General features: G+C 40.6%; 1 protein-coding gene across 1 annotated transcript in view; it reads right to left on the reverse strand.

The window, feature by feature from the left end:
- Positions 1–15,027, reverse strand: part of LOC126416112 (cadherin-99C) — a 627,926-nt gene that overhangs the window by 36,315 nt on the left and 576,584 nt on the right. Inside the window, exons 19-22 of the mRNA XM_050083623.1 lie at positions 13,311–13,427; positions 12,980–13,226; positions 12,707–12,858; positions 12,472–12,612 (exon numbers count right to left, since the gene is read on the reverse strand). Of these exons, the coding sequence (XP_049939580.1) occupies positions 12,472–12,612; positions 12,707–12,858; positions 12,980–13,226; positions 13,311–13,427 (657 nt within the window). The remainder of the gene's footprint in view (positions 1–12,471; positions 12,613–12,706; positions 12,859–12,979; positions 13,227–13,310; positions 13,428–15,027) is intronic.

The raw sequence follows: 15,027 nt of genomic DNA on the forward strand, positions 1-15,027 counted from the left end.
GATGGAGGGAGTGTTACAGCAAGCTACACGATGTGCCTTGAAACTGGAATATGGAACACCCAGAAGAGGTTCCATTGCGAGACCCTTGCTAAATGCTGACAGCATTATTGTAGTAAAACACTGGCAGAAATACTACAGCAGTCATAGAGGCAGTTACCAGCACCCATGAGATGGAGAGGTAATTCCTGAAGGGCAGGCATAATGTTGTGGTGAGGCGGCTGCAGAATACCCACAGTTGTCTGATGGCGAAGCTACTTCTATGTCCCAGCACCAATGTGAGGATAGGAGAGCTACGGTAAGCCGGGTGCTGTGCCTGTGTTATGAACTACTGGACATCTAGATGTGGTTTCGTGGTGAAAACACGGCAGAATGATAGGAGTCATCAAAGATTTCAGCAGTGTGTTTGACTGGAAATGGTCAGGTAGAGAAGCATTTCTAGAATGGCAACAAGAGTATCATCAAGAGTCCTCCACAGAATGTCTATGGTTGTGCAATGGTGAAGCTATTGTGGTATAGCAGAAGCAATGAGATGGTGTGAGTTTTACAATAAGCTAGCAACTGTGCCTCGGAGACAGTTTATTGGACACCCAGAACAGGTTCAATGCTGATGTTCTCGCTATATGCAGGAAGCATTCTCACAGAAAGGCACACACAGAAATACCCCAACAATGTTGTCGAGACACTTGTGGTAGTCCGGCAGCTGTGTTACAGAGAGGCAATAACGACGCAACCAATTGAGTCGTATTAAAGCTTCTGCAGAATGCCAATTGTAAAGCATATCCAATGTGATTATTGTTCCCCAGGAGCAATGCAATGGAGAGATTGTTACAGAAAGCATTCAGCCTAGCCTAACAAAAAAGACTACTGGAAGTCCAGAAGAGATTCCATTGTGAGACCCTTGCAAAATATCAGCAGCACTGTCACAGAAAGACAATTGCAGAAATACTTCAGCAGTGTCGTACTGACACTTGCCGTAGGCCAGCACCCGTGAGATGGAGAGGGAATTCCTGAGAGGCAGCATTAGTATCGTATTAAAGCGTCTGCAGAATGCCGGGTGTAACGCAAAACCAGTGCGATTACTGTTTCCCGGGAGCAATGCAATGGGGAGAGTTACAGAAAGCCTTCAGTTTAGTCTCACAAAAAGATTACTCGACAGCTGGAAGAGGTTCCTCGGAGAGACCTCACTAATTTCTCCCCAGCATTTTCATAGAAAAGCATGTGCAGAAATACTCCAACTGTGTCACAAAGATACTTGTAGTACGCCATTAGCCGTATTATGGGAGGCAATAACTGAATGCCAATGGGAGTTTTATATCGAGCCCTCTGCAGAATGCCTACTGTATTGCAACGGTGAAGCAATTTCTGTGTCCCGGCAGCAATGTGACGGAGAGAGTGTTACAGTAAGCTACACGCAGTGACTCGGAGAAAGATTATTAAATCTCAGGCATGGCCTGCACCTCAATAGGTGTGGGAAGGGGAGGCTGGCTAAGCTTATAGGTGACAGTGTAGTGGGTGGTAGTGGTGGTGGTAGTGGTATCATTCATGGAAAAATTCCTATAGTAGTTGGTGTTAGAGCTGCACCTTTTTTAGACTGAAGTCAGCTGATAGGTATACCTGCTTAAAGGAAGTGCCTCTAACTAAGGGCTCACCTCCAGAGGATGTAATGTTTCCAAGTAGAGAAGGAATTAGCATATTTCATCAAAATATAAGAGGTATTAGAGATAAAGTTAGTGAACTGCTAATAGATGCTAACTCTGAAATTATTGGTATATCTGAGCACCACTTAAATAATTTGATAATTCAGAGGCTTCCTTTACCAGGCTACAGATTAGCTGGCTGTTTCTCAAGGAGTTCCTTGCGGGGTGGGGGAGTGGCTCTGTACGTAAAAAACAGTATTTCATTTGAGACCATAGACATATCACGACACTGCACTGAACAGATATTTGAAAGTTGTGCAGCATTAGTTGAATTTAGTGAAACTAAACTTCTAATTGCTGTTGTTTATAGGTCCCCTAACTCCAACTTTAGAGCATTTTTGCTTAAGATAGAGAGGATTCTTGATTCACTTTGTAGGAAGTACCAGAAAGTAGTTCTATGTGGTGACTTCAATATTAATTTTGTACACGATTGTGCATGAAAAAGGATGTTGGTAGATCTCCTAAATTCATATGATCTGATGCAAACTGAGTTTTTTCCAACTAGGGTGCAGGGGAACAGTAGCACAGTTATAGACAATATTTTTATTCATTCTTCATTACTAGATGGGCATTCTGTTAGTAAAAGGGTGAATGGCCTTTCAGACCATGATGGACAAATTTGAACACTAAAAGGTTTTTGTACTCTAACCAATGTCGTATTTAATTACAAACTATGTAGGAAAGTTAATCCAACAGCAATAGAGAGTTTTTGAAAACTTGTCAAGGAACAAGAGTGGCAAGATGTTTATAGTGCCGATAATATAGATGATAAATACAATGCTTTCCATAACACATTTCTCACGCTCTTTGAGAGTTGCTTTCCATTAGAACATTCTAAATGGGGTACTAGCAGTAATGAACAGCCTGGTTGGCTGACTAGTGGGATAAGGATATCATGTAGAACAAAGCGGGAATTATATCAAAATGTTAGAAGTAGTCACAATCAAGCTACAGTAGCTCATTACAAACAGTATTGTAAGGTGCTTAAAAATGTTATTAGCAAGGCAAAAAGTATGTGGTATGCAAATAGAATAGCTAATTCATAGGACAAAATTAAAGCCATATGGTCAGTTACGAAGGAAGTGTCTGGTCAGCAGCACAAGGTCGACGATATAAAGTCAGTTCGCAGTAATAATATTTCTGTTACTGATAAATCAGATATATGTACAGTATTTAACAACCATTTTCTGAGCATTGCTGGTGAATTAAATAAAAATTTAGTATCTACAGGAAATCATATAAATTTCTTAGCAAATGCCTTTCCAAGATTGACGTCTGAAATACTCCTCTGTGATACAGACAAGAGGGAGATTGAGTCAATAATTAAATCACTGAAGACTGAGGACTCTCATGGTTATGATGGAGTGTCTAGTAGAATATTAAAGTACTGTGCTGCACATGTTAGCCCTGTATTTAGCCATATTTGTAATTTTTCCTTTAGGAATGGTCAGTTTCCTGAGCGATTAAAGTACTCAGTAGTAAAGCCACTTTATAAAAAGGGAGAAAGGGATAATGTAGGTAATTTTAGACCTATTTCTATGCCATCAGTGTTTGCAAAAGTTATTGAAAAGGCTGTGTATGTAAGGTTAATTGATCATTTTATATCACACGATTTGCTATCAAATGTACAGTTCGGCTTTAGAAGTCGTTTGACAACTGAAAATGCTATATTCTCTTTTCTCTGTGAGGTACTGGATGGGCTAAACAAAAAGTTTCGAATGCTTGGCGTATTTTTTGATTTAACAAAGGCATTTGACTGTGTTGATCACACAATATTGCTCCAGAAGTTGGACCATTACGGAATAAGGGGAGTAGCTCACAATTGGTTCACCTCTTACTTTATCAACAGGCAGCAAAAGGTCATTGTTCACAATGTTGATAACGGCTGTGATGTGGGATCTGAGTGGGGTACTGTCAAGTGGGGGATGCCCCAGGGATCTGTGTTGGGGCCGCTCCTGTTCCTTATTTACATAAATGATATGCCCTCTAGTATTATGGGTAACTCTAAAATATTTCTGTTTGCTGATGACACTAGCTTGGTAGTAAAGGGTGTTGTCTGCAACATTTGCTCTGTTTCAAATAGTGCAGTTCATGACAAAAGTTCATGGCTTGTAGAAAATAAACTAATGCTAAATCACAGTAAGACTCAGTTTTTACAGTTCCTAACACACAATTCAACAAAACTTGACGTTTTAATCTCACAGAATGGGCATATGATTAGTGAAACTGAACAGTTCAAATTCCTAGTTGTTCAGATAGATAGTAAGCTGTCGTGAAAAGCCCACATTCAGGATCTTGTTCAAAGACTTAATACCGCCATTTTCACTATTCGAACGGTATCGAAAGTGAGTGATATTTCGACACGTAAATTAGTCTACTTTTCTTATTTTCATTCACTTATGTCATATGGTATTATGTTTTGGGGTAACTCTTCCCATTCTAGAAGGATATTTTTGGCTCAGAAATGGGCGGTTCGGGCAATAAGTGGTGTGGGTTCACGAACCTCTTGTCGAACTCTTTTCACGAGTCTGGGTATCTGGACATTGGCCTCTCAATATGTATATTCCTTATTGTCGTTTCTTGTTACCAACATTAGTTTATTTCCAAGAATAAGCAGCTTTCACTCGGTTAATACTCGGCAGAAATCAAACCTCCATTTGGATCAGACTTCCTTAACTCTTGTGCAAAAAGGTGTGCAGTATACTGCTGCATCCATTTTTAATAAGCTGCCACTCGAATTCAAAAATCTTACCAGTAATCCACGCGCTTTCAAATCGAAACTGAAGAGTTTCCTCATGGGTCACTCCTTCTATTCTGTCGAGGAGTTCCTTGAAAACTTAAGATGATTCTCATTGTATTGCTGATAGCGTTTGCTTATACTTATGGACTGATTTTCTTTCAGGTTCATGAACATTTATTTTTATCTGTTATTACTTTTTATGTTGTAAGTTCATGTACTGACACGTTCCATGACCTTAGAGATTTGCTCCTCAATTTGGTCCTACGGAACTTGACATTTAAATAAAAATAAATAAAAATAAAAATCAGAAGAGGTTCCACAGTGAGACCCTAGCCTAATGTAAACAGCAGTATAAAAGGAATACACGTGTAGAATGATTCCAGCAGTGTGACAGAGACTCTTTCAGTAGCCCAGAGCTGTGAGACAGAGAGGAAATTCCAGAGGACAGCATTACTGTCACGACAAGGCATCTGCAGAGAACCGTCAGTAGTGCAACGCTGAAGCAATTTCTGTGTCCTGGCGTCAATCTGAGGGTGCAAGGGGTCACAGTAAGTGGCAGCAGTGTCTTGGTTGCAAACTACTGGACATCCTGAAAAGGTTCTGTGGTGAGGTAGTAGCTGAATGCCAGCAGCAGAATCATAGAAACACACTAGCAGAGTGACTTCGACAGTGTCGTACAGACATATGCAATGGGGCCCTTGTCGTACGGAGAGGCATTTCATGAGGGTGGCACCAGTGTCACGGTGAGGTGTCTGTGGAATGACTACAGTGGTGCAACGGCAACAAAATTTATACGTCCCAGCAGCAATGTGACGGAGAGAGTGTTACAGTATGATAGCAGCTTTGCCTCAGAGACAGATTACTGGATACCCAAAAGGAGGTTCCACGGTGAGACTCTTCCTAGTTGCCAGCAGCATTAGCACAGAAGGGCACTCGCAGAAATACTCCGACAGTGTAGTAGCCCAGCAGCCGTGCCACGGAGAGGCAACAGCGTAACGGTAGCGTCCGTGTTGTACTGAGGTGTCTGCAGAATTACTATTATATTACAGTGGTGAAGCAATTAGTGTGTCCCAGAAGTGAAGTGGTGCAGAGAGAGTTACGGTGAGCCGTCGGCCTCGTCTCGCAGGAGGACTGCTGGATGTCCGGAAGGTGTTCCACGCTGAGACCCTAGCGGAATGGCAGTAGCAGTCTCAGAGAACCACACTCGCTACAAGATTCCGACAATTGCGTAGGGACACTTGCTGTAGGCCAGCATCCCTGAGATGGAGAGGTGATTCCTGAAGGGCAGCCACAGTATCATGGTGAGGCATCTGCAGCATGTATGCAGTAGTCTAACGGTGAGCAATTTCTGTGTCCGAGTCTCGATGTGTCAGTACGAGGGTTACAGTACACCGACAGCCATTCCTCGGTTATGGACTACTGGACACCCGCGTGTGATTCGATGTAGAGATCGTTGCGGAACAGTCGGAGACATCACACACTCTGACAGTGTGACGGAGAGACATTTGCAGTAGCCCAGAAACTGTGAGATGGAGAAGCATATCTAGAACAGCAAAAGGAGTGTGATTGGGAGGCATCTGCAGAATGCCTATAGTAGTGCAACGACGAGGCAATTTTACTGTCCCGGCAGCAATAAGTTGATGCAGAATTGTAGTAAGCTAGCAGGTGTGCTTTGGCAAAAGATTATCAGATGCCCACAAGAGGTTTTATGGTGAGACCTTTGTCTAATGCCAGCAGCACACCGTCTGTGTGAGGGAGCGAGGGATAACCCTTCAACTGCTCTGCACGTGTTAATGTGCACACCTCCATACCTGTCCCTGTGTGCTCTGAATGTGTTTACGCACACCACCAGTCCTTCTACCTGGTACTCTGGATGTGTCTACGTGTCTACACGTTCAGAATACCGGATAGAAGGACTGGTGGCGCACGTAAACACGTTTGGAGCACACGGGGACAGGTACGGAGGTGTGCACATTAACACGTGCAGAGCAGTTAAAGGGTTAAAGGAAGCCGGCAGGTGTGCCAGATATGGTTGCGTGGCAGGAATGTTGCAGAATGATAGGAATCATCAAAGACTTCAGCAGTGTGATTGACATTCGCAGTTGTCGAGAAACGACAAGACTGAGAAGCATTTCTAGAACTGCAACAGGATGTCATTGGCAAGTGTGTGCAGAATCCCTACAGCAGTGCAAAAGCAAAGCAATTTTAGTGTCCCAGCAACAATGAGATGGCACGAGTGTTAGAGTAAGTTAGCAACTGCGCCTCAAGGACAGATTACTGGGTACCTACGTGAGGTTCCGTCGTGAGGCCGTTGCTAAATACCAGCAGCACTGACACAGAAAGGCACTTGCAGAAATATTCCAACAATGTTGTCGAGATACTTGCGCTGGCTGGTGTGGCCGAGCGGTTCTAGGTGCTACGGTCTGGAAGTGCGTGACTGCTACGGACGCAGGTTCGAATCCTGCCTCGGGCGTGGATGTGTGTGATGTCCTTAGGTTGTTTAGGTTTAAGTAGTTCTAAGTTCTAGGGGCTCAGAGCCATTTGAACCATTTTTTGAGATACTTGCAGTAGGCCAGCAGCTGTGTTATGGAGAGGCAATAACTGAACGTCTCCAGGAGTGTCATATTAAGGTTTCTGCAGAATGCCAGCTGTAAAGAAAGTCCAGTGCAATTAATGTTTGGCAGGAGCAATGCAATGGGGAGAGAGCTACAGAAAGCCACACATATTTAACAGAACACATGAATACAATATTTTCAGAGAAGTGAAAAGCTTTGTCTAATAATTTCAAACAAATCTCAGAAGAATCTAATCACAAATTTGTGGAAGAAAATATTGTTGATGGAAGGTGCAAAAGATTATGTGCACTGCAGTTCAGCACACAAAATGAGTAATGCAAAGGATGAGTAACAACCAGAAATAGTGAGGTCAGATGCAGATGAGCAAATAATATGCGACATCTGTGAAGTAATCACTGGAAGTACCGATGTAATTGACAAGGCCTCAAATTACATCAATGTTGTGTTACATTAGGAGGCTGATCTGCCACCACAAGGAGCAGTTGTGCCACAATGTGAAGTTGTAGATGGGGATAGCGGCAGCACTGCAACAGAATGTGTCAATCCCAGCTCGTCAGTAATTGATAGAAATGAGATACCTGATGTGGGACAGTGCAGAGTCAAAATGTCACATGTTGCAACACAATTACAGAATGCATCATTTGACACAGTACTGGTAAATTCATTGCTCACAAATTTTAGACTGTTATGTGATGCAGACAATACAAGAAACATAAGGTCACGTAAAAGACGAAAATGGCAGGGATGCACTCACACCAGAAAACACACTTGTAAATTTAAATTGGTTCATGTCAGAGCACACAAAATGTTTGGATACAAGAAGGAGTGATTTGGCATCAAATATAAAGTCAGACACCAGAATGAGATTTTCACTCCGCAGCGGAGTGTGCGCTGATATGAAACTTCCTGGCAGATTAAAACTGTGTGCCCAACTGAGACTCGAATTCGAGACCTTTGCCTTTTGCGAGCAAGTGCTCTACCATCTGAGTGAAAATCTCATTCTGGTAACATCCCCCAGGCTATGGCTAAGCCATGTCTCCACAGTCTCCTTTCTTTCAGGAGTGCTAGTTCTGCAAGGTTCGCAGGAGAGCTTCTGTAAAGTTTGGAAGGTAGGAGATGAGATACTGGCAGAAGTAAAGCTGTGAGGACCAGGCGTGAGTCGTGCTTCGGTAGCTCAGATGGTAGAGCACTTGCCCACCAAAGGCAAAGGTCCCAAGTTCAAGTCTCGGTCAGGCACACAGTTTTAATCTGCCAGGAAGTTTCATAAAGTCAGACACAGAAAATCTGTCAGTGATCAAATGGAAAACAGAATCAGACATAGATGTGATGTCAGAGAGTTTGTATTAGTTTTGTGTTAACCCAAAGCTTTGACAAGTGTGGAAAAATGTGAGGGAAAAGTGATAAGCTGTACAGTTGGATTTCATACTGAGGATAAATTCAAGTAAGAAACTGAGATATTTATTCAGACAGATCAGCAGTGGATATAAATGAGTTGAGCTACAGTTGTGGTAATTATTTTGAGATATGTATAATGAATGGTAGTGTCAATGTTTGATAAGTACAGGCCATGATAATTTAGTAAGATAATAACACTGACAGCATGTTTCCATGAGTGGGAAATACCGTAAAACTGCACAGGTAGCATTAGAATACATGCAATAAATTCCAGGAATGAGAGATAAGAACATACTATAAGATTTTTGTAGTAGCAACCCATCTGGACGATGGGAGTGAAATATTATTATAAGTTATTATTTTGTTGATGAAGTGTTGGTTGTGATGAAATAAGTAATGTAAGAGGAACACACCTTTGGAAAAGAAGCATCATCAATAATATTTAATAAAGGTTCATGAAAAATTGATGTACTGAAGTGAGTTGATGAGCTTTTGTGAGAGAGAAGTTATGGTTTATTGAGGGAAGATATTAAGATACCATCATATATTAAGATTATGCACTCATGGAGAAAGAAGTAAGAAATGACATTGTAGTAATTGAGCACTCGAAGATGTGCCAAGGAAAAAATGAGAGACATAATGAGGACATAACGAGTACACACAATGCACAGCTTGACTATAGCTGAAAGTTTGCACCATCAGGCTCCACCCATACCCAACACTGATGGAGTATTGAATGCCGGACATTCTTGAGCATATCGGGAGTTCCTCTGAGTGCAGCAGTTGCTCAGAGGATTCTTGCAAATGATTCATTTCAGACTCCACAGGATTGTGATACATGAGAGATTTGTTCTGTTCACAGGCATTTGAACAGGTAATTCCCACATTGATGGCCTGGGTGGGCATCATGGACCAGTTCCCTAGCCCCCACCTATACTGAATTTAGATGAGGAGCCATGAAATCTCTCAGATATCGTGATCCTGTGGAATGTGAAATGGATCTCATCACAAGAATCAACTGCACAACTGCTACAATCAAAGAAACACCTACTTTGTTTAAGCCTGTCCAGCAGTTAATGTTCCATTGGCGTCAGGCATGCATGGCATCTGATGGCGCAAACTTTTATCATCTGTTGTAGCATTAAATGCTGTTTGTATTCATGCTGTATGTCATGGGTGCTCATTAGATCCAATAACTGTTTCAAATAAATTACTCTCTTGTTTCCTTTCAGACCCTCATCCTCTGCTAAACTTTACCGTAGATGTTTGTGGCCAATGGATAGGTTTGATAGCTGACAATATTTGAAAATGTAAGGTTTTGTTTTTTCTTCTCAGAATGTCACTGTCATCAATGTATGGATAAAGGTACAAATCATTTACAATTGTACATATATTAAGAAAAGCTCAAATTTAAGGACTTGTATTACAGTGGCTATATAAATTGCAGATGAACACTGACACAAACATGGAGTAAAACTATTTGAATATAAAGACAATTTTGGAGTTTATCTCCAGACCACTGTGACTAAAATGCAAAAAATTAGACTCTGTAAATAATTTTCTGCACCTAAGATGAATGTTGTGTAATGGGCCTTCGGACAGAGACCTGGCTTCCCTCTCTCCCAGGCCCCGACCACTCCTAAAGGAGGTGTGCAGGTGCCTACGAGCTGAAAAGGAATCATCCCTTTCCAGGACATTCACACTGTCATCCACCAGATTGTTTTTCTGTATCTTCAGAAGGACTGCAAACACCTTTCGAAACTGGAGATAAGATATTTGCAGTGTACCAGACAGGGCTATAATTGGATTCTTATACCGGACACAATACACTAATGTGAAATGATGATAAGCAGTTTGCTAAGGGGAAGAATGCCTGCTGTGAATGCCTTTTAACATCTCTCTTCCTGAGAGGAGTGTGGGAAAAAAATGCACTGAAGCGGACTGGTGACATGGAGCTTGCCCAGTGAAGGAATACTAGCCAATGTAAGGTCTCTGTATGGTCCTACCTTCTTACCATGATAATTTGGAAATTTTGGGCAGGAAAAAATGTTTAATAATGGTAGTGAACAATAAAGATCAAGAAGAAGAATATGATCGAGCCAATCAAATGTACAGACACAACCATCCACATAAGTCTGGAGGATGTAAAGGCATTGCCCTGGAAGGACTTGTGTAGAGCCGAGGAAGAAAACACGTGCTGTCCACGAGGAAAAGAAAAAAACTCCTGCTGACTGGTGAGAGACGCGTTTGTCTCCTGAGCACCTTCTCGCACACCGCCAAAGACGGGTACCCACCTCTGACCACTATCAGACTTGCCTCAGCCACTGACTATGTGCCGCTACCGAAGCGTTGCCAGTTCTCTGCAGCACACCTCCCTCGTGTTGATATCAGCCAGCTCACCACCCATTAAAAATGCACTACAACTCAATCATAATCTAAACACTAAGTAACAGCCCTGAGAATTTTGTAACTGATAAAGGGCACGTTATTATTTCGTTCTCTTAGGTGACTTGTACATTTATTTGAATAACTGTAGTCCAAAGGCATTTTGCTTCACCAATAAGTATTTATGACTTATCTCTTTAAATTCTTCCTGCTGGCACTCCAAATAATTTTCACTGAATGTGCTAATGTTGTACTCAAGTGCTATTTTATATATGTTGTAATGGCCTTAAAAATTTTGACCACTACAAGATCCAGCCTAGTCTCAATGCATTGTGATTGGTTACAAGAACATAGTGGTGAGCAGATAGTAATGTTCTACTACTAATATGCAGTGACCTAATAAGATCTGAAACTGACTAAGGAAGCATGTTATTCTGCAGAGGCAACAGGAATTCAATTTCGGAACTGAGAAAACTCTAATTTAGCTGCATCAGGACACACCTAGGAGCTACATGTTCATTCAACAGCAAAAAATGCACCGTTAATGGAAGCCACAGAAATGTCCGATGCCTTACAATGGAAATTAATGATGGATATATTGCTCCCAAAACTACTTTCTGCAACTGAGTACCCACTGAGACAGAAATTTGCAGATGGTTTCCAGATGACATGAGTAGACAGAGAATAAACACTACTCTAAAAACATAATTGCATACAAACTCCATAAATTTAAAGAACATTTTACCAAATCATCAAGGAATGCTACCATATCCTAATACAGATTACAAACATAACAAAATTATTTCAGTTGCTGATGTCTTCTACTTCCCAACAAAAACAAATGCCTGCACAGAATAATTAGTAAAACCTGCACTGCTGATAATTACCCAGAATACTTCCACAGTAATGCTGATGGGTCCAAAACCCCAGGGAGTGGCAGAGTGGACTGCACTTTTCTGTAGGCAAGCACAGGTTACAAGACACTGTTTTCACTTCCCAGTGAAACTTATAGCTTTTTGGCAAGGAAGTCCCATAATTCGCATGAGATTTAAGTACAGATCATTTTCTAACCATCTTCACTGAATACACATTCAAGATAATCTTCATTGAAAAAGTGATTGAATATCTGTATGGGATATCAAACATTTTTTTTTCTAATATAAACTGTATGCAAACCAGCAAGCCAATTTCATGCAATGACTAATCAGATCTCATCAACCTTTACCAGCTACTATAGCAACTCTACTTCATCAAAATAATGTATTTGTTTTAAAAGTAATTATGAAATTTGTAGATACTTGTAATCTTACTAACTAAAACTCCAGAACACAGAGATGGCCTACAGGCCAAAAGTCTCAAAAACAATAATAATATTAACACTAGAGCAGCAGGAAGCAGAGGAGCTGTTTTTCTCCAGACACAAATACATATAGACTGCTACTCACTGTAAAGATGACATGCTGAGCTGCATTTAGACACAATGAAAAGACACTTACACATTAGCTTCCAGCCAAAGCCTTCTTCTGAAAGGGAAACACATACACACATTCATTCATAAAAGCATGCACATCTCATGCACACATGATTGCCATCTCTGGCTTCTCAAACCAGCATGAATGAATGAATGAACGAGTTACACACAAAGAGGTTTATTAGTTATATGGAATATTTCACTTACTTTAACCTGCAAAACAGATGTCCCAATAGGTGAATCTGCTGCAATTGCCCCAAAGTATTTTCCCTTTGAAAATTTTTGGTCTGGTTCTGGGAATATAAATTCAGGTTTGTTGTCATTCACATCAACAACCTGAATCTTAACCTGGAATGTAAGAACCATAGTCCAGAAGATTAGACTTATCAATTACCTCAATAAGTAGACAGTACAAAGATATAAAATTCTCACGTTTACTTACAGTAGTGCTGTTTCTCATCTGATTCACCAAACCAGAAAGAGTGTCTAGCTTTATAGCCACCTGATACTGTTGCACTTTTTCATGGTCCAGACCAGCAGTTCTTAACCTTAATTCACAGTTCCGATCCTTTGTCACATTTGTGTAGAAGAGACCTTATAAATGAAATGAGAATAAGTCTATTAATTTTGCTGTGATAATAATGACAGTTAATGAAAACTACCTTTTTGAGGAATATGTTGTTTGTAGTTGATTTAAGATGCACTGAAGACTAACCTTGAATGTCACCATCTGTTATTGTGCACCGAAGAGGAGCTATGTCTTGAGCTCTGATGTTCAAAATTGTAAGTGTCTTTATAAGGGTGCCTGCAGTTGCATTCTCAGGAATCTCTACAGTATAAGAAGTGTCAGCAAAGCCCAGCCCTTCATCTGGTGGAACAGTTGCCACGTGGCGAACATAAACAGGCACTGATGTCACAGATGACAACTGTGGTTCACCGAGATCATAGGCTTTAATATCGACCTAGAAAAAATAAAAGTGGTAATGTACAAAGCACTGCAGAGCTTTACACTAGTGAAAATTTGCATTTACCAAAATATTACTTACTTGGTATTCATTGAGTGTTTCTTTCCGTAGGTCATCTCGAACGTGTATAACACCTGTATCAGAATCAATCTGGAAGTATTTGTTTGCTTTTCCTCTTCCAATAAGTTCATATCGAACCTATGACAAAGAAGTGCAAATTCAGCTCCAATTATTCGTCTGTTATTGTGCATTGCGCATGCTATAACTTTGTTGTAATTTCAACAGAGTTTGATGTAAGAGGGTGTGTCAAGGCCTTAAGCTGATCAAGAATTTGCAGGACTAAGAAAAATAATATAAGCTAGTAAACAATAACACATTGCAGTACAGTGGTAAACCAGTAAAAACACACAGATTAAAGACAATAAAAGTCAAAATGTAAAATAATCCTTAGTACAATCCATTAATTTCTCCATTGTGTAGAACACCTTTTTTGGACAATTTTGTACCACAGACTTAAAAACTCCTAAGTGAGACAATGTGTGCTTGTGAAGGTAGTGCATTTAAAAGCTAAATTCCCAGGTTTATTTGATTTAATCTAGTAGTAGACTGATTGATCATTTTTTTTGTGATGAGCTAACTGTCTTCATTTGTAGTTCCATTGACTTTCTTTTGTACAAAAGGCAATCAAGTACAAATAATGCATACCTGTCATAATACTGAGTTTAGTAATCCTGCCAGATGTGTAAATGGAAGATATGCTTGTACTGATATGCCAAGGTCCAGTGAGAGTGCCTTCGGCAGAAATGTGAACTTCAGTAACAAGCAAAGTTAGGTCACCTGGTGGTGGACACATTTTCTGTTACTATTATCAAACTTTTGTCTCTTCCAGTGAAGTATGACTTATGCTGTTTAGCTGGGCTGATTTAGACTTGTGTGTTATAGTGCTTCAACTAATGTGCATGTGTGTGTGTGTGTGTGTGTGTGTGTGTGTGTGTGTGTGTGTGGGTGTAGTGCGAGCGTGCATTTGTGCGTGCGTGCGTGTTTTTTCTGCCACTGCCAAGCTTAGAAGAAACTTTGCTTAATCTCATACTTACAACAAACTTGCAAGGCAAAGTCATAGTGCTTGAACTTACACTAATTTCAGTCAGGCACTATTGTACTGCACTACATCTCTATTGATTCACCCAATCATTTAATGTACATGAGTGTATATGATATGGGACAAGCCAAACGGACAACATGAGAACATATATATATACCTAACATTGTTTCTTGTAGTGAACATCACACACATACAGAACTTTAAACACACTTCCCGTTTATTTCCAAGTTAGTGCTACCATATTTCAGTCACTGAGCTGAAAAGGAAGCATAATTTTTTTCCTTGTATTCTTAGGCAAAGATGGCAACCTTTGTAGATGGGCTACTGGTGCCACTTTTCACAATTGTATTTTACATGTTCCAAATTCATAATACCTAAATTAGGAGTCAGATATGATAACTACAGCATTTACTATGCTACTACTCCTTCCTTCATGAAATATGTTTTGGTGTGTTGCAGTAGTATAACTTACAGCCATTCTTCTGTTCTACAATGGCAGCACAAATGACAACATTTTAACAATGTGTAAAATAAGGGAAAGCAAGCAGCATCCAATAGCAGATCGATGCATCGAGCACAGGAACACATAACGGAAAACACCATTCACACTAGCTTTTGAGTGCTATCTCCTTTTCTAGCAACAGTACACAGATTCACACATACAACCATTCAGACCCTCTAATTCACACTCCTATG

Source organism: Schistocerca serialis, chromosome 8 (genome assembly GCF_023864345.2).
Source record: "Schistocerca serialis cubense isolate TAMUIC-IGC-003099 chromosome 8, iqSchSeri2.2, whole genome shotgun sequence".
In the NCBI taxonomy this organism is placed as follows: Eukaryota; Metazoa; Arthropoda; class Insecta; order Orthoptera; family Acrididae; genus Schistocerca; species Schistocerca serialis.